Genomic DNA, 18,321 nt, shown 5'->3' with positions numbered 1-18,321 from the left:
GATATCCGCACCGTGCCGCAGAAGCGCCTCGGCCAGCCCAAGGTGGCCCTTGGCCATTGCGAGCACCAGCAGCGTCATGCCGCTCACACGAGAGCCGTCTTCAAAGGTGTACTCGAACGTCGCGTCGACCCGCCCGCCGCCGTCGAGCCACTCCAGCACCGCCGCCTCTTCGCCTCGCTCTGCCACTAGCACGACCTCCTCAGGCACCGCCCCGCCGCTGTTCGGCTCGGCCTCCGCGCCGCCCTCGCCGCTCGAGGCAGAGGTTGCGCCCGCCCGCTCGCCGACTGCTGGTGGCGCCTTGCTCCGACCCGCCACCTCCCCGAGGTATGTCCTGACGGCCTCGACGCACTTGGCGTGACCATTCGCCTTGGCCATCTGCAGCGCCGTCCTGCCATACGAAGAGCGCACCCTCATGTCTGCGCCCGCCCGCAGAAGACGGAGCACGACTGCGTGGCGGCCCTGACTGGCGGCAATCATCAGCGGGGTGGCGCCGAGGGCGTCCTGCAGGTTCACATCCGCGCCGCGCTGCAGCAGGAGGCCAACCACCCGCTCGCACCCGTTCCCGGCGGCGACTCCTAGCAGCGTAGCGCCACTCGCACAGCCCGCGGTGGCCCGCCCGCCGCCGTCAAGCCATGCCTCCACCGCCGCCTCATCGTCACGCTTAGTCGCGGCCACGACCTCGTTGGGCACCATCTGAAAGACCTCGTTGGGCACCATCTGAAAGGCTTCCAGAGGCCGATCGCGCGCTTCCAAGCGAGCAAAACCAAGGAACGAGCCGCCGGCGGCGGCGCCTCCGACTTTCCGCCCCGCCGAAGCGTGTTTTTGGGTCTCTCGAAAAGCCACTGAGGAGCTGGTCGATCAGGTTTATCCGAGACACGGCATCTCCCGACCTCAGAAAGGCACCAAGTGCAGACACCAAAAAGCAAGGCATAATCGCCAAAAAATCGCGCCAAAAAATCCACGAAGGCGCGCTTCTGATTCCTTCGATGTGCGGCGAATCCTCAGAGCACAGTGTCGTTCTTGCAGCGGCACGTCGTGACACTGGCTGGCGCTGTGGGCGTCGGTGAAAGAGCGGCGAAGACGTTTCGATCGACTCGCGTGATCAACCGCATCACTGGCGTGAAGATGAGGTCAGATTCTGGCACCATCGCTTGAGACTTGCCGCAAATGGTAATGGGAACGCATTCACATCTACATGCTGTGAACAAAATATTCCCTAAGGGGTATTCCTCAGGGTAATCTCTAAGGATATTTTCTAAGGAGAATTCTAAGGAGAATTTCTAAGGATATTTCTAAGGATATTTTCTAAGGATATTTCTAGGATATTTTCTAAGGCGACTCTCCAAGATCAATCGCTAAGGATATTTGTCTCAGAATATTGTCTTAGATATTTGGCTCAGGATATTGTCTCAGGATATGGTCTGTCTCAGGATATTTGCCTTAGGAAATTGTCTCAGGATATTTGGCTTAGGAAATTCCCTCAGGATATTTGGCTTAGGATATTTGGCTTAGGAAATTATCTCAGGATATTTGGCTTTGGCTTAGAATATGGTCTCAGCATATTTGCTTAGGATATGGTCTCAGGATATTTGACTTAGGATATTGTCTCAGGATATTTGGCTTAGGAAATTGTCTCAGGATATTTGGCTTAGGATATTCCCTCAGGATATTTGGCTTAGGAAATTGTCTCAGGATATTTGGCTTAGGATATTCCCTCAGGATATTTGGCTTAGGATATTTGGCTTAGGAAATTATCTCAGGATATTTGGCTTAGGATATTTGGCTTAGAATATGGTCTCAGGATATTTGGCTTAGGAAATTGTCTCAGGATATTTGGCTTAGGAAATTGTCTCAGGATATTTGGCTTAGGATATTCTTAGGATATGGTCTCAGGATATTTGGCTCAGGAAATTGTCTCAGGATATTTGTCTTAGGAAATTGTCTCAGGATATTTGGCTTAGGAAATTGTCTCAGGATATTTGGCTTAGGATACTCCCTCAGGATACTTAGGATATGGTCTCAGGATATTTGGCTTAAGATATGGTCTCAGGATATTTGGCTCAGGAAATTGTCTCAGGATATTTGGCTTAGGAAATTTTCTCAGGATACTCTCTCAGGATTGGTCTCAGGACATAATCTCAGGATATTTGGCTTAGGATATTTGGCTGACGGTCCAGGCCACCCTCAGGGATGCCTAGATCTGAGGGCAGAAGAGAGAAGATTGAGTGCACACAAAAAGCAGACTAGGGAGGATCCCTAAGCGGCCGTCTGACGTCGGACGTTGGAATGCGTGTCGTGTCAGACGGCAGGTCCAGGCGCCGACGGCGGCCTCGCTCGAGCATGATCCTGCTGCTGTGCCTGATAGTCGTCGCCGCCGCGCTGTCCATCATCGCGCTCGCGCTCTACGAGGGCACAGCTTCGCCACCAGGGACACCAGTGGCAGCGATGGCAGCCGAGCGTGTGGCTGCCGAGCCGGTGCAGTGGCAGGTGGCGCCCGAGACGGCTGGAGATGCTGGGGAGGATTCCGACAGCCGTGAGGCGGACGACGGCGAGGCCGGTGGATACGTGATGGCCTCGTTCAAGCAAGGCAAGGCGATGGGTGACGGCCTCCGGCTGCTGCACTCGCAGGACGCACTGCGGTGGGAGGCGTTGCCTCCGAGCGGCAAGCCGGTGCTGGCGTGGACCGAGGTGGAGGGCGCCAGCGTGTTTCGAGACCCGTCGATGGTCTGGGACCGCGGCCTCTTCCACCTCGTCTTCACGGCCGAGCTGTGCGTGCACCAGGAAAGAAACGAACATTAGACGCACATCCCTCCGCGCGAAGGGTTGAGAGCTCTCCGTTGTCTGTTTAGGTGGCCGGCAAGTGGCGGTGCCACCCCTCCGACCCGGACGCGGCGGAGGGCGGCGGGCGGCGGCGCAGCCCGCGCTTCGGCTACGCGCGGTCTCGCGACTTGCTCTCCTGGACGGGCGTGAGGCTGGTCGAGGTGCCGTTGCCGGACGCGTGCTCGCTGTGAACGGCGTCTCTTCACAGCTCTGGCCGTGAACAGGTGCCGTTGCCGGACGCGTGCTCGCTGTGGGCGCCAGAGCTTGCGGCTCTGCCCGAGGCGCCAGGGGAGCGGCCCCCTGCGGCGCCCCGTCGGGCCACGAGGGGGATGAGACGGTTGCAGCGGATAGGCGGAGGGCGGCGGCTTCGTCCTTCTCTTCTCGGCGACGCGACACGCGGGCGAGTGCCCCGCCCACCATGGCCGCGTCGACGCACGAGGCGCTGTTCACGCCTCTAGCTGCGAGCAGGCGAGTGTCCGCCCACCATGGCCGCGTCGACGCACGAGCCGTACTACATGATGACGCGCGACTTCGAGGCGCGGTCGCCGCCCCTGCCGCCCGAGCTCCGCTCTAAGGACGCTGTGAGGAGGCGCTGCTCACGCCTCTAGCTGTCCACAGGCGTGGTCGCCGCCCCTGCCGCTCGAGCTGCCGCCCGAGGACGCTGGTCGTTCGGTCATCGACCTGTTCCTGCTGCTCGGCGCGGCGGGCACACTCCACTCCGCACGCGCTCTTGAAAGGGCTGTGAACAGCGTCTCTTGACAGCCTCTCTGTGCACAGGCGCGCCGCACGCGCTCTTCTACAAGCTGGAGGACAACCGGTGCGAGAGGCGTGACTACGAGCTCGGCGCGCCTGAGATATGGGGAGATATGGGGAGATATAGAGGCGTGACTACAAGCTCGGCGCGTCCACGCCCACGCCACGTCCACGGCACGTCCACGGCACCTCCACGGCACGCTGCAGGCGCGCTGCTCCGCGGCCAGAACTGCACCCTTGCGATCCGGCACGCCACCGCGCGCCGCGTGACGGGCCCGTGGGCCGCGGCCACCGCCTCGGGGCCTTTCTTTCTCGACGCGATCTCGCGGCCTTGTTGCGAGGGGCCTGCGGCGGTGGCAAAGCCGGACGGGGCGGATCGAGGTGTGAAGGGGCGTCTCTTCACGCCTCTGGCCGTGAGCAGGTGGTGAGGCCAGACGGGCGACTTCTCCTCCCCCTCGGAGTGTGGTCAATAGGCTGACTTGTTCATTGACTGGTCGAACCGTTCGTTGATTAGGCGGCTCCTCCTCCTCTTCGACGTGTACCGCGACGACTGCCGCCTCCACTCGCCCGCGCCGTGCGACCGCGTCGCCGGTGAGGCGCCCTCCGACGTCGGGCTGACGCGGGCGCCGAGACATCGCCGAGATGCACCCGAGATGTGCCCGAGATATACCCGAGAATCACTCGAGATGTAGCCAAGGATATCACCGAGAGTTTTCTTCGAGATGTCGCCGAGATGTCGCCGAGGTATACTCGAAGTCGAGCCGAGGGCGAGCGGCGCGGCCGTCTCGGGCGATCTCGGGCTGAGCTCGCGCGATCTCGGGTGATCGCAGGTGCTGCCCGAGGGCGAGCGGCGCGGCTGCGCCTTCAAGCCCTCCCACAAGGGCTTCGGCGCGCTCGAGGGGGACGGCGCCTCGCGCTGGCGCGACATCAGCGGCAGCGTCGAGGCCCCCGCCGGCTACAAGCACGGCACCGCCCTGCTCTTGCCGCACGCGGCGCTCCGGGCGGTGTGCGAGCCTCAGCCCACCGCCGCGGCGGCCGTCGGCGCGAGCCGGCGCGAGACCGGCCGCTTCCGCGACACGGAGCTCTGCAAACGGTGGCGCAGCCGCCGCAACCTCGAGGGCGAGCGCTGCGAGGGAAAGGCGTGCGAAGACTGGGCGGGGTCGCGGCGGGCAAGGGATCTGGTGTAGACTCCCCGAGGTATTGTGGAAGACGCGGGCGCGTCGTGGAGGCGCGTGGCCGTCTAAGACTGTCTCGTGATAAACACAAGGGAGCTGCACATACACTGTCGCGGCAGCCTCTCTCTCTCACTCTGTGCGAGTGGCCAAGATACGCAAGAGACCTCATCTCCTCAAGACGGAAGGGCTAGTTCGTAACGCTTTTTTGTTGGTAGTTCCCCATTTCACTCAGCTGTGTGCGATGGCACACAGCGGCTCGCGTTACAAAACCTTGAGCACTTGAGCACTGGATAGGGTCGATTCCGCATGGTACGGGACCCCTCGATCGTCTCGCCCTCCCTCACTGGTGTGTTCCTTGGGGGGGGTCCTAACTAACCGCAAACACGGTACAGGATCGAGGTGCACGCTGAGCTGAGGGACCCCAGAGAGAGGGTAGATCGAGCAGTGTCGTCCCCCCTCTCCATCATCTCCCTGGGAGACGTCGGCGGCGATGGCGGTGTGACCGATCGAGCTACAAGAGGAGCTTGTTCAGCAGGATCCGGGGTGGGTCGAGCAGTTCTCACTTCCACAATGGGTGAGCTTCAGACCTCAGGCCAGCCTCCCCCCTCACCCTTCGGCTTATGTGGATTCGAACCACCGCCGGGATGGAAGCTTCCTGCTTCCATCTTGAGAGACAGCGCCGCGCATCACCTGTTGTGCAAGTGATTTTGACCATTTGCGCACTATTGTACCTCTCGGTGCCTTCCAGAGGCAGCTGCGACCCCGCCGCGAGTAGATGGGCGTACACAGCAGGTGGCGCGGTGTGCGCCCGTCCACTCGGCGGGGTCGCAGCTGCCTCTCGCTGAAGCGGAGGGCGCGGTGCGCGGATGTGTCAGTGTGTGTCCCACGGGCGTTTGATCAGGGCAGATCTCCGCCATGTTCACGCGCGCGCGCGAGATGTGCCAGGGTGGCCAGGTGAGAGCGAAATTCCGCCCGCGGTTCATCTCGCACAAAGTCGAGAAGGATTGTGAGCAGTACTCCTATCAATCGTAGCATCTCTGTGCAATTGTGAGCAACCACGCTTGCAATCCTACATATTCTCTACGACCACGAGCGACTACTATACCAAGCAGCGCGCGCGGCGCGCGCGCGCGCGCGCGCGCGCGCGCGCGCAAATCCGAGCAAAGTCTAGCTAGGTTGCGAGCAGCCCCACTTGAGCACTTGAGCACTGGATAGGGTCGATTCCGCATGGTACGGGACCCCTCGATCGTCTCGCCCACCCTCACTGGTGTGTTCATCGGGGGGGGGTCATAACAAACACGGTACAGGAGCAGCCCCACTGCCATTTCTAGCAACATGCATCCGATTGCGAGCGGTTAAGCCCTGGTGTGGGCGGTTCCTTTGTATCTCCCGCCTTGCACTTAATTCGTGGGGTGGGAAACAGGATCTCCAAGGGATTAATGTACGTACTTTTAGCTTACTGGGAGAAAAGGGAGAGGGGGTTGTGTTCTCTAGGCCCCTAAAGGGCCCTACGCGCGGCGTGAGAGCTCGGAAGCGAGCTTTGCACGGCGAGCCCTGTTCACGCGCGCGCGAGACGTGCAGACAGGGTTGCCAGGTGAGAGCGAATGGCGCGGTTCACGCCTCGCACAACAGAGAGAGAGAGATGCGCTCTGCATGGTGGGACATAAAAGAGAGCGAGTACTTGGGCGAGTATAGGCCGTGCGGTCGACGCTGCCGCGCGCGACCTTGCGCGCGAGGCGGCGCAGCTTGAGAAAGAACAGCGGTGGGCGAGAAGCCGCCGCCGAACGTCTCGCTCGTGGAGCAGCAGGTTGAAGTTGTTGCGCTTGACAAAGATCGCGTCATGGTAGAAACTGCGATGCGCCTGCCTGTCACTTTAGTTGGTATAGTACCCTGAGCGGCTTCAACAAACCTGTGAAGATCGTGGCAGACAATGGCATCGATGCTGAGATCTCGTCGGCCAAGACGTGCGGTGGCGCAAACTCTGGCGTGTTCCCTTGCAACTACGGCCAAGACTGCGGGACCAAGGGCGATCACCCATACAACCCCATCTCGTGCCCGGGCTGCAATGAGCATTGCTGCGACCACGTCCCTTCCGACTCGGGCACCTGCGACCCGCAGGCCTTCAACCCTGTCCAGTACGCGCCTGTAGTCACCTTCTGCCCGGCTGCAAGCTTCTAGAATGGCAGGACCGGGGACATTGCTTCTCCTGTGTGTCGCTCTCCTGTGTGTGTCAAATGCGAGCACTGTGCACTGCTGGGGCAAAGGGAGCCTAGAGCTGGGAGGAGTGCGGGTGTTTAATAGAGACTTCAACGACTCGCGCTCACACACAAGCACACATCCAAGCACACGCAGGTGCGGATTGGCGCGCACTCAGAGAAGATAAAACGGTCTCCTGTGCATGTGCCGCTCCACCAGGTTGGAAGGTGCTCGACCGAAAATTGGGCAAAAACGGGTGATTTCGGGCATCCGTGAAAATATCTGAAGAGCCTACTATAGGATTCTCCCCAAACCTTGCTCAGCTGATCCAGCACGGGCCGTAGGCCAGCCCTGGGCAAAGAAACCAGCACCTCATCGGGCTTCCCTGAGCGTCACAGCACGCTGCACGGTGATCGCGCCGGCCGGACACCACTGTAACGGCCGTTCCGGGCGTTTGAACGCGACCTTCGAGAGAGCGACACATGCATCAAGATGCATACATGGTTCTACGGCTTTACACCCAGGGGGGACGGTTCGTTCCCAGATCGTCTTAAACTTGTAAACAGAAGATCGAATCAACTATGAACAATGTGTATTTCACACAAATGGGCCGACAGAGGCGATAAAATCTCAACTCTCTCTCAACTGTTTTGAAACAGATTCCACCCTCTCACTTTCTGCTCCTTGTCCTGTTTTAGGGTAAATTCTGCTCCTTTGCAAAAAGCATAAATCGGGCTCCCGGCGTTATCATCCTGGAAGGACATCTCGCGTCAGGACCGACTGGATACAGGCCGCCAGCCCGCCCTACAGCCCACCCACACCACCACCTCCCGCTACCTGCAAGCAGCTTCTATCACCACCGCCACCGATGGCACGAGCCGAGCCCTCGCTGCTCTGTGCCATCGCCAGTGCCTTGACTTGCTCACCGCCACGTTCGCCGCAGATATGCACTCCAACTTCGCGCTCCTCTCGCTCTTCGCCGGCGTGTTCGGCGCGCCGATTGAAAAGGCATCAAGCGTCTGCCCGTCAACTGGCACCGCATGTGCTGGCGTCTGCATCGTCAATGACTGCGCGGGCCTCACGTTGCACACGGTCAACCAAGGGTCGTCGAGCCACGTCATCCAACCTGGGTGCTTCACTTCCCTCGGTGCAGGCTTTCGCGTCATTGTTGGCGACAAGGACGCAGACGCCAGCACAGCTGGCTACACACTTTTCGAGGGCACATGGAAGGCTGGAGACGAATTTATGTACTGGGACCTGTCCGCCTTGAGCGGCTTCAACAAACCTGTGAAGATCGTGGCAGACAATGGCATCGATGCTGAGATCTCGTCGGCCAAGACGTGCGGTGGCGCAAACTCTGGCGTGTTCCCTTGCAACTACGGCCAAGACTGCGGGACCAAGGGCGATCACCCATACAACCCCATCTCGTGCCCGGGCTGCAATGAGCATTGCTGCGACCACGTCCCTTCCGACTCGGGCACCTGCGACCCGCAGGCCTTCAACCCTGTCCAGTACGCGCCTGTAGTCACCTTCTGCCCGGCTGCAAGCTTCTAGAATGGCAGGACCGGGGACATTGCTTCTCCTGTGTGTCGCTCTCCTGTGTGTGTCAAATGCGAGCACTGTGCACTGCTGGGGCACAGTGCGAGAAAGGGAGCCTAGAGCTGGGAGGAGTGCGGGTGTTTAATAGAGACTTCAACGACTCGCGCTCACACACAAGCACACATCCAAGCACACGCAGGTGCGGATTGGCGCGCACTCAGAGAAGATAAAACGGTCTCCTGTGCATGTGCCGCTCCACCAGGTTGGAAGGTGCGAAGTTTATGTGGCCGCCGATCACGAGCACCGGTATGTCGCCGCGGCTGTAAGATAGGAGACGCTGTGGCGAGGCGCGAGAGGCCGCGCCTGCTCGTGATCGGCGGCCGCAGCGGGCAAGGCCAAGGGATCTGGTGTAGACTCCCTCGGAGGTATTGTGGAAAACGCGGGCGCGTTGTGCGCACATGTCCATGTGGAGCCGAAAAGCTGGAGCCAGCTGTGTGCTCTGAAGTCTGATGGAGACCTGGAGAGGCGCGTGGCGCGAGAGCGGGAGAGGGCAGCTCCATAGTGTCCTCTGGGCGAATGTTTCGGCGGGACCCCTCCTTCGGGCAACGCCAATGGCTAGCCACAACAGGCGACGAACACAGATGTCAGATGACGGCGTGGGCAGCGCGGGTAGCGGCCCCACCAGAGCCCCACACCGCAGGCAAACCAACGCGACACGTCACCACCGTCGAGTTCGGAGCGACGAAGCAAACTCTCCCGTGTAGCTGTACGGGCTACGGCTCTGCAGTGCTTGTCGCGAGAGGAACGGCAACGCGCCTCTCGCGTCGCGCGGCGGCGGCGGGCCACGTGCACGTCGGGCCTCACCGCGCAAGGTCTGCGGACGGCTTCTCCTCGTCCACCGGCGTAGCGGTCGAGAAGCGCGCGAAGGCGAGGGCGGCGAGGAGCTGGAGCGTGGCGATGGCGCAGAAGGAGGGTGCCCACGAGCCGAGCCGCTGCAGCAGGAGCCCGACGACCACGGGGCCGACGAAGGCTGCGAGCGAGGCGAGCGTGTTGCCGACGCCGGTGACGACGCCGGTCGCCGAGCGCGTGACGTCCATATAGCTCGCCTTGAAGCCGGACGGGTGCAGCGCCGCGAAGCCGTTGGCGAGCGAGAAGCAGCAGGTGGCACCTGACCATGAATCACTGATACGTACTACTACTACTTGTTCCTCGCGAGCGAGAGAAGCAGCAAGTGGCACCGACGGCGCCGAAGCGGCTCGCCGCGGCAGGCGTCGCCAGCATGGCGAGCGCCGAGCCCACAAACCCGACTCCGCTGAAGAAGCGGCGGCAGCCGAGGGTGGAGAAGCCTAGAGAAGGAACACTCGTTCGCATCTCGTCTCTGCCGGCGGGGTCTCTTCTTCAGCCGAGGGCGGAGAAGCCGAGGGACGGGCCTCGCAGCGCAGCCTCGAGCGGCCGCGCGAGCAGCGCCTTGACGGCGAGGTCGACCAGCGGCGGCAGGGCGAGGGCGAGCTTGGCCTGCTCGGGCGGCAGTCCGAGACTAGTGTGAACTGAGTGGACATCTGAACCTCGTCCCGCCCCTCGAGCTCTGCCTTCTCGGGCAGCAGACCAAACGACTCCGAGTAGAAGGTCGGCGCCCAGCTCGTCATGAAGTAGATGCAGAGGTTGAACGCCATGTGCGAGAAGAAGATGACCCACACGGCGCCCGACGACAGCAGCAGCCGCACCCGCCGGCTCCCGAGCAGCAGCGGCGGCACGCCGCGCCCGCCCCTCCCTCCCTCGCCGCCCACCCCGCCGCCCACGCGCGCCTCCCGCGCCGCGGCGATGGCGGAGGCGGCGGAGGAGACGGCTGCGGCGGCGGCGGTGGGAGTGGCGGCGGGAGTAGCGGCGGGAGCGGCGGGTGCGGCGGGTGCGGGCGTGGGCGGCGGGTGTTGTGATGGGAGGTCGAGAGAGAGAGACGCCCAGAGGGCGGTGAAGGCGAGGCCGAGCACGCCGTAGAGGCGGAAGGCGCCGCGCCTGGTCAACAGCGGCACGCGTGACGAGAGGCGGATCGCCGGACGGGCGGTGGTGGAGGGAGGGTGGAGGCGGCGAGGGCGGAGGCGGCGAGGGCGGCGGGCTGGGCGGCGGCGGTGAGGGCGGCGGCGGCGAGGGTGGCGGCGGGTTGGGTGGCGGCGGCGACGGCGGCGGAGGCGAGGGTAGCGGTGGTGGCGGGATGCGGAGTGTGCGTGCGCGCCAGCCGACCGCGGCGGCGATGGCGCCAGAGAAGGGGAGGGCGAGTAGGGTGGCGAGGGTGATGCCGAGGTCGAGGACGGTGGACGCGTGCGCGCGCTTGCTCGGAGGCAGCGCCGGGCCTGGTGAGCTTGAGAGACTGGGTCAGGGTGTGGGAGGAGAGACAGCCACGGCGTGCTGTGGAGAAGAGAGCCAAAGCCACGTGCTGTGAACAAGAGAGCCAGAAGGGAGGAGAGAGACAAAGCCCAGGCGAGAGTGGGGAAGAGGCCCAGAGTCTAAGAGGGCCGAGGGCCAGAGAGAGTCCAAGGTGTGAGTGTGTCGCGTGCACGTCTAGTGCGGCACCCCCGGCGACAAAGGGCCCGCGTGTGAGTGCGTGTGGGCCCGCCGCCGTGCGACACACGGACTTGTGCTCCGCGTCTGTGCTTGCATCTAGCGCCGACGGCACCGAGGTAGGCGATCGAGGTGGGGTAGAGGGGGCCCTGGGAGACCCCGAGCAGGACCTGCGCGAGGCAGAGGGCGCGGACCGAGCGCGCGCTCGCAGAAGCCAAGGTGCACGCCCCGCCCAGGGCCGACGCGCACAGGATCACCAGCCGCGGCCCGATGCGGTCGGCGAGAGCACCGCCGGCGATCTGCGAGGAGAGGTAGCCGAGCGAGTAGGATGAGAGCAGCTGGCCGCGCGAGGAGGCATCGCACGCCATGTCGCCACACACGTACACCACCAGCGGCCCCATCGCTAGCCGCATGATGGACTGCACGAACCGCGAGCCAAAGAGGAGGTAGAGCTGCCGGTCGGAAGCGCGGCTCTGAGGCGCAGCGACCGCGCTGCTGCTCGCGACCAGCGGAGCGCGGCGCAGGAGCGGCAGCCTGCCATCGCACGCAGGCTGATACGCAGCCGCCGGGCCGGCGAACAGCAGCGCGAGGCCGACACACCGAAGCAACATGCCTTTTCCGGCTGCTGCGGCCCCTGACAGGGGACCGTCCAAGCGCGAGCCGCCGCCCAGGGACCGGAGGGCGGGGCGATGGCGCGCACGCGAGCCGGCGGGCGCACACCTCTTCCTGGCGTCGTCCAAGAACACTAAGAGCTCAGCTGCGCGAAAAAAGACTGCCGCGCAACGAAGGTATGGTTCTTGCACTTGTGCAAGATTGGGCGTCTTCTGCCGCAGTCCCTTTGATGGGAGGCCCCAGGGTGGGGGCCACCTCGAACCCCCGGCCAGGGATTCGAGCGGAGGGTGCCCCGGATTCATCTATCCGTTGGGCCCCGGTACATTCATTAGAACTGATCACTTTCATGTGCCACCTCGCGTTCTTCCCACTCTCGTCGTTCTCTCTCCTGCTGTCTCTTCCCCTGACGCATCGCTCTCCTCGGCCTCGTTCTGAGACGCCGCTGCCGTCTGCCTTGCTCTCGCTGCTTCTCTCGCCTTTCTGCGTACGTAACTCCGCTCTCCTCTCCGCGTATTTTGGTCCCTCGAGTTTATCGAGCATTCCTCGCGCAAGGACCACATTTCTGACTCCCACTGCGAGCATATCCCGCCCTGTCATGTCGTTGCTCAGGTCCCGAGGTGGGTGACGGGCGTCCCATGCTGCATGCTCATCACTGCGCTTCGGCGAAACTCCTGCTTCGGAGATCGCGGGAATGTTTAGCCTTCGAAGACGGTGATTTTGCCACGGTCCGAGTCAAAGCGAGTCACTTCCGGCATGTCAGAGGCACCTGGCCCCCCCCCGGCGACCATCGCCGGGGTGGGGACCAGCACCGAGGGAGCAGCACCCCCACTCGCAGCGATGCAGCCTCCCCACTTTCCCGCAGCGCCAGCTGTTCCCATGCCGGCGACCAGCGTTGGCGTGGGCGCTCGGTGGACGCCTCTGACCATGGCTGTGTATATATGTGGTTGACCGCGGCCGCTCTTCGCTGTAGGCGCGGGCTGGCCGGCACCCACGGCTCAGCCGGGCTCGAGCGCGTGCGGAAGCGTCGAGAGGGGTGTGGACGCTTCGACACAGATGGAAACGGGCAGACCCGCAATCGTCCCACCGGGCGCGGGGAGCGCGCCCCTCCAGCTGTCGATGGGGGCGCAAGCGGGAGCGTCGAGTGTGTTGCTCGAAGATCTCATGCAGCCGATGGGTTCCTTCTGCCCAAACGGATCCGGCGGTGCACTCGTGTTGCCCAGCCATCTCTCGCCGCCAACGCCTCCCGTCCCAACCCCTCGCCGTGCGCTTCAGGCGAGCGGAAGCGGTGCGCTTCGGCGTGCGTCGCCTGCTGCCAGAAGCGCATCCGCTGCGTGATGCTCCGCTGCGGCAGGTGCTCCAACTGCGTCGCCCGCAACATCCCGTGCATCCCCCGCGTCGGGCGGAAGCGCGGCCCTCCGCTCCGCGAGGATCGCGAGGCACGGGAGCGTGCCGTCGCCCTGGCGCTGGAGCGGCAGCAATCGGGCATGTTGGTCGGCAGCCAGGACTCGCTCGGCTCCCGCCCGGGCGGCTTCCCCGGCGTCCCGTCGATGCCCGTGCCGCTCTCGGCGTTGCAGCAAGCGCAGCTCGTCGCCCTCTCCGCCGCCAGCCAGCCACCGCAGCCGGTGGCGATGCTGCAGATGATGGCGCACCTGCAGGCGATGCAGCAGGCGCAGAGCTCCTACTCTGGCTCGCCGCTCGGGCAGCACGCCCCCTCGCCGCGGCAGTCGCCGCAGATGGCGACCGGCCAGCAGATGCCGACCACACCACAGCAGGCGCAGGCAGCGCAGCAGGCGCAGGCAGCGCAGCAGGCGCAGGCAGAGCAGGAGGCGCAGGAGGCGCAGGCGATGCTGACGCAGCAGGGCCAGGCGCAGGCGCAGGCGCAGCAGGTGGGGCGGGGCTAGTTCTGATGGTTCATCGTCTCGGACTAACTCCACAACTCATCCATAGGCGCAGCAGCAGGCCGCAGCCCAGGCGGCACACCAACAAGCAGCAGCACAGCTGCTGATGGCGCAGCGGCAGGCTCAGGCCCAGGCGATATTGGCGCAGCAAGCGCAGGCGCAGCACGCGCAGCAGACGCAGCTCTCGTTTGACTCTCTTCGTTTCATTGCGAGCGGTAGTGGACATCTGCGAGGGCCGGGAGAGCTGAACCCTGACTGAATTGCCGCCTGGCACGGTTGTTTCCGATAGTAGTAGCCTCGTCCCTCGAGAAGTGTCGGCCAGTGCTCAAGTGCTTCAGTGAAATAGCTGGCGCATCAATTCTTTTTTTGCGTGCCTTTCGCCAGATTCCACCCCAATGCTGGCGCAACGGGGAGCGCAAGAGCGATCGCCAGGCCGCCCTCGACGCAGACACGCGCGAGGTCCAAAAGAAGGCCGACCGCGAGAAGAGGCGCCTCCGACTCGGACACAGCGACGAGAGGAGGCGGAATGAGAGTGAGCGTGACGAGAGGGAGAAGGCCCGGAGTCTGCGCGCGGCGGAGAGCGAGGAGCGGAGACGCAAGAGCCTGCTCGAGATGCAGCAGCAGCAAGCGTCGCCGCCGCCTCCGCCGCCCCCCATCACTTGAGGTGCCGTTTGCTTGCGACCACAGCACAAGTCGCGAGGGACAAGCGCTCGCGCAGTGTACATCGCAGGTGCCCCTCCTCCCCGAGTCCGAGCACGTATGCCCGCCGCCTCCGCGTGCCTCGACCCCGCGCCCGCCGCCACTCCTTCTCCGTAGCGCGCTCGCCCTCACGTACGAGCAACGCTCCCAGCGAGCATGGCCACATGACTGATCTCCGGGTCTGCGCATCGACTGACCCCGCGTCGGTCACCGTTGGACCCGATGACGGAAACTCACACGCACGCGCACATCCCAGCAGCCGGCTCGAGCGTAGAGGATCGAACGCCCGCGCCCTCCGACGCACGCGCAGGACCCGCGCCTCCGAGATGGGCTGCCCCGTGATCCACTCGCCGGCCGCCGCCGAGACCGCCTCCGCCGCCGCGGCCGCCCAGACGTCCGGCGGCGACTCTGCGGCGGCGGCGGCGGGCTCGGCGAGCACGAGCGGCTGCCCGGTGCACGCGAGAGGCTCGCCGGCGGGCGAGCGGCTCAACCCCGACAACGCGATGCCGGCGGTGGCGAACCAGCTTCCCGCGGCTGGGCAGCGGCTGCCGCTGTCAAAGGAGAGGGTGGAGTCGACGATCCCGCAGGCAGGTGCGGAGGGGGGCCACTGGGTGTACCCGTCGGCGCAGATGTTTTACAACGCGATGCGCCGGAAGGGCTTCGAGCCGCAAGAGGAGGACATGCGCACCGTCGTCGCCATCCACAACACTGTCAACGAGCGCACGTGGCGCGAGATCACCCCGAGATCACCCCGAGAGTACCCGGAGATTGCCCGAGATTACCGCAATGCCCTGTGTAGGCGCGAGATCTTGCTCTGGGAGCGCCACTACCCCGAGTGCGTCGACGACCTCAAGCTGGTGCGGTTCGGCGGCGTGCCCGACGAGCCGACTCCAAAGGCGCGCCTGTTTACCGCCGTCGGCTACAAGCCCCCGTTCGACCGGCATGACTGGGTCGTCTCGCGGTGCGGCAGGGAGGTCCGACCGGGAGATAGGGGGAGATAGGGGGAGATAGGGGGAGATATGGGTCGTCTCGCGGTGCGGCAAGGAGGTCCGACCGGACCCTTGCACTCTGAAGCCGTGCTAGCTCCTGTCGTCTAGACGTGGAGTCGCGAGGGCTAGCCTGGCCCGCTACCTCATCGACTACTCAACGCGTGAATTAATGAGTTGATTAATTGATCACTAATTACCTTAGGTCCGCTACCTCATCGACTACTACAACGCGAGGCCCATCGCCGGCAAGCCGGTCGCCGCTAGTCCGAGATAGCCGAGCCACAGCCGAGACACAGCCGAGATGCAGCCGAGATGCAGCCGAGAATGCAGCCGAGAATACAGCCGAGAGACACAGCCGAGAGACAGCCGAGAGACAGCCGAGAGACACAGCCGAGACACAGCCGAGACACAGCCGAGTTGCAGCCGAGTTGCAGCCGAGAACACAGCCGAGAGACACAGCCGAGAGACACAGCCGAGAGACAGCCGAGAGACAGCCGAGATGCAGCAGGGCGCGACCGGCTTCCCGTCTCTTCACAGCCACGCCGCTGTGAACAGGTCGCGATGCACATCGACGCGCGGCCCGCCGCCGACGACCTGCAGGGGGCGTGGGAGCGAGTGCGCATGCCCTTCCTGCGCTTGTGGAACGCGGGGCGCGGACCCTGACCCACAGAGAGCCCAAAGAGACTCTCGGTTGAGTACCGTACGCGCGACGGCCGCACGCGCACGTTCAACAGGTCGTTGTGCTTGTATGTGTGCTCTTGTAGCTTGGGTAAGGCATCGTGACGCCTCTGCCACAACCGGGAGCGGCCGGGGCTCATAGACTCGGTCGAAAGACCCCAGATTGGCATCCATGCCTCTCTGGACAGGGTGGCCCGCCACAAGGACCCCAGGAATTGCGACTCGCCGCTTTCCTCCCGCTGTGATTCTGTGTGAGCTCTGTGTCTTGTTTTGCCAACACCACCCACCATCCATAGATAGCAGCGCGCCGATCGAAGTCACCTACCTGGTTGCTGGTAAGGTAAGGTAATAAGAGGTAATAGACGTCTCCACACACACAAAGTGGTGGGGCAAGGGGGGGCTCCACGCCCCGGACTCGGGCAGGGGCCCCACGGCATTCAAAGTGCAAGCACCGGCCCGGTGTCGTGGGTGAGCAACCTGGTTGCTGGTGGGGGGAACCGACGTCTATACTGTAACTCGTCAGGGACTGGACTACTTATAGTACACAGCCACACGCACATCGAGACTCTTGCGGCCGACGACCCGCGGAGCTGCGACCGCTGCAAGACGATCCACATCGGATTCGTTGCACTCGCGTGCAAATGCCGAGTGAGGCGGTGCGCCGAGCTCCAAGACCGACTTGAAGATCCACGCGCGCCCCCACCCCATGCACGGCTCCTCGACGAGCGTCGCCTCCGCGGACCGCCGCAGCCTCACATTGGCCGCAAACTCGGCGCCGTGTACGTACACGGGGATGACCTCGCTCTCGCCGCCGACCACGAAGCCAAAGCCGTCGTCCACCGCCTCACCCAGCGCGTGCATCGGCAGCCAAATGTTGACGACCTGCCACAACTCCTCTTCCGGCGGTACATCGGTGGCTGCGCGCGTCGACCACTCGGGAGGCCTCGCGAGGCGGCGGAGCGCGGCGGCACGAGTCGTGTAGTCGACATGCACATGAGGCTGTGGCCGCACGTGCGCTGCGCCTGTGCCGAGAGCGGTGGCGGGAGGGTCTACGCCGCCACCGGCGGCGGTGGCGCGCGACGACGACGCGTATCGTAAGCTCTCACGGATCTCGACCGAATGGCTGGCGAGCGTCCGAAGCTGCCCCCCTTGGGCCGCCAACCTGCTCTCGGCCCACCGGCGCACGATATGCTCGAGCAACTGTGCGGCGCCGTGGCGCTTGCGGACGCCCAAATAGCTGCTCAGCTGCGATTGGATCTCGATGGACGAGAGAGCCTCCCGAGGAAACTCCCCGGGCAAGCCAAGATTGTTCTCCATGTACATGCGCTCGTCGAGTGTGCGTGTGCTCAAATCCTTTAGGGCGATGCCGCGCGCGAGCTGCAGCGCCGCCATCTCCGACGGTGTCAGCGCAATCGGCTCGAACCCAAAGTGGTCAAAGGCGTCGGTGCGTCGGATGCCGGCGGCGGCGCAAGCCGTCTCGAAGGAAGCGATGGGCAGGCGGACCGGCGTCATGTGCTCGTCCTCGTCGGGGTCATAAAAGTCGACATGCTCCACGGTAAAGTGCGAGCCAGAAAAGTCCGGCGAGATCATCTGCAACCTGCCAGACGGCGGCGGACACTGCGGTGGCACCGTTGTGCCAGTGGCGGCCACGCACGTCTTCCGCGCGCTGACATAGACGGTGTCGAAGACGAAAGGCGGCTGTGCATCGGCTGCACCGCTCGAATCACCGCACGCGCGGAGCCACTCGCGGTACGAATCCGACAGCTGGGCGAGGAACCGGTGGAGGAGCGCTTCACCACCTCTCTCGCGCACGCACGCAATCCACGGGTGCCACGGCGCAAGCATCTTGGCATAGTCCTCGACGCCACCGAGCAGGCGGTACGAGCGCCGTTCTCGCCGACACTCGTGCACCACCAGGCCGAGTGCGCTGAGGTACGTTTCCACCGCCGAGGAGTCGGGATCGTACCAGTGCTCCAGATGCCCTAATGGTGCATCCAGAGGAAACGCGTCGATATGTGCAAACGGGAGCGGGGTGCCAGTGTCTTCGTCAAAGAAGCACTTGTGGACGTCGGAGTCGCTGTGGATTAGCAAGAGAACTGGCGCGAACTCGGATGGGTTGGAAGGATACGTCGACAGCCAGAGCAAGCCATCACTACGGAGGACGCGGACAAGGGCGCCGAAAACCGCCGCCTGATCCACGGCATAGTGTGTGGCAGAGAAGGCCTCGATCTTCTTCGGTAGAAGCTGGTTCTGCTGGTTGCCGTTACCCAACCGGCCTTGGTATCCATCGCCCCAGCTCCAGACGGCGCCGTCGGCGTTAGGAGGCGAAGCTCTCGAGCGAAGCTATATATATACCGACGGCTCCAGCCAGAACAGAGATCACGCGCCGCTCCGCAAAGGCCTCGA

General features: G+C 63.7%; 6 protein-coding genes across 6 annotated transcripts; 4 read left to right on the top strand and 2 right to left on the bottom strand.

Moving 5' to 3' along the window:
* Positions 1–1,125: 1,125 nt before the first annotated feature.
* EMIHUDRAFT_224874 (hypothetical protein) lies at positions 1,126–1,747 on the top strand (the record flags this gene model as incomplete). The annotated part of the gene is made up of 3 exons (XM_005790273.1): positions 1,126–1,130; positions 1,445–1,551; positions 1,626–1,747. 3 exons carry the CDS (start codon positions 1,126–1,128, stop codon positions 1,745–1,747), a joined length of 234 nt encoding a protein of 77 aa, XP_005790330.1.
* A 593-nt stretch (positions 1,748–2,340) lies between these two features.
* EMIHUDRAFT_454738 (hypothetical protein) lies at positions 2,341–4,760 on the top strand (the record flags this gene model as incomplete). Its single annotated transcript, XM_005790272.1, has 6 exons — positions 2,341–2,768; positions 3,109–3,157; positions 3,439–3,526; positions 3,598–3,663; positions 3,781–3,926; positions 4,455–4,760. The coding sequence occupies 6 exons, from the start codon at positions 2,341–2,343 to the stop codon at positions 4,758–4,760; spliced, it is 1,083 nt and encodes a 360-aa protein (XP_005790329.1).
* Positions 4,761–7,889: 3,129 nt separating this feature from the next.
* EMIHUDRAFT_109502 (hypothetical protein) lies at positions 7,890–8,498 on the top strand (the record flags this gene model as incomplete). Its single annotated transcript, XM_005790271.1, has 1 exon — positions 7,890–8,498. The coding sequence occupies one exon, from the start codon at positions 7,890–7,892 to the stop codon at positions 8,496–8,498; it is 609 nt and encodes a 202-aa protein (XP_005790328.1).
* Positions 8,499–9,343: 845 nt separating this feature from the next.
* On the bottom strand, positions 9,344–11,650 carry EMIHUDRAFT_109501 (hypothetical protein; the record flags this gene model as incomplete). The annotated part of the gene is made up of 6 exons (XM_005790270.1): positions 9,344–9,651; positions 9,722–9,795; positions 9,910–9,998; positions 10,049–10,496; positions 10,660–10,831; positions 11,155–11,650. 6 exons carry the CDS (start codon positions 11,648–11,650, stop codon positions 9,344–9,346), a joined length of 1,587 nt encoding a protein of 528 aa, XP_005790327.1.
* A 2,600-nt stretch (positions 11,651–14,250) lies between these two features.
* Positions 14,251–16,025, top strand: EMIHUDRAFT_440203 (hypothetical protein). Its single transcript, XM_005790269.1, has 5 exons — positions 14,251–14,279; positions 14,559–14,982; positions 15,055–15,222; positions 15,440–15,490; positions 15,793–16,025. Exons 2-5 carry the CDS (start codon positions 14,575–14,577, stop codon positions 15,898–15,900), a joined length of 735 nt encoding a protein of 244 aa, XP_005790326.1. The 5' UTR covers positions 14,251–14,279; positions 14,559–14,574; the 3' UTR covers positions 15,901–16,025.
* A 421-nt stretch (positions 16,026–16,446) lies between these two features.
* EMIHUDRAFT_224868 (hypothetical protein) lies at positions 16,447–18,119 on the bottom strand (the record flags this gene model as incomplete). Its single annotated transcript, XM_005790268.1, has 2 exons — positions 16,447–18,067; positions 18,100–18,119. 2 exons carry the CDS (start codon positions 18,117–18,119, stop codon positions 16,447–16,449), a joined length of 1,641 nt encoding a protein of 546 aa, XP_005790325.1.
* Between the last annotated feature and the right edge of the window lie 202 nt (positions 18,120–18,321).

Source organism: Emiliania huxleyi (genome assembly GCF_000372725.1).
Source record: "Emiliania huxleyi CCMP1516 chromosome Unknown EMIHUscaffold_120, whole genome shotgun sequence".
Classification (NCBI taxonomy): Eukaryota; Haptophyta; order Isochrysidales; family Noelaerhabdaceae; genus Emiliania; species Emiliania huxleyi.
Note: the sequence above shows the minus strand (reverse complement) of the source record. Positions and strands in the feature narration are given on the sequence as shown.

Excerpts from the sequence above, each read along its gene's own strand:
- EMIHUDRAFT_440203 (XM_005790269.1), top strand. The coding sequence starts at position 14,575 with ATGGGCTGCCCCGTGATCCACTCGCCGGCCGCCGCCGAGACCGCCTCC. Across the intron at positions 14,983-15,054 it reads ACGAGCGCACGTGGCGCGAG|ATCTTGCTCTGGGAGCGCCA; the intron begins ATCACCCCGAGA and ends TGTAGGCGCGAG. Across the intron at positions 15,223-15,439 it reads TCTCGCGGTGCGGCAGGGAG|GTCCGCTACCTCATCGACTA; the intron begins GTCCGACCGGGA and ends TAATTACCTTAG.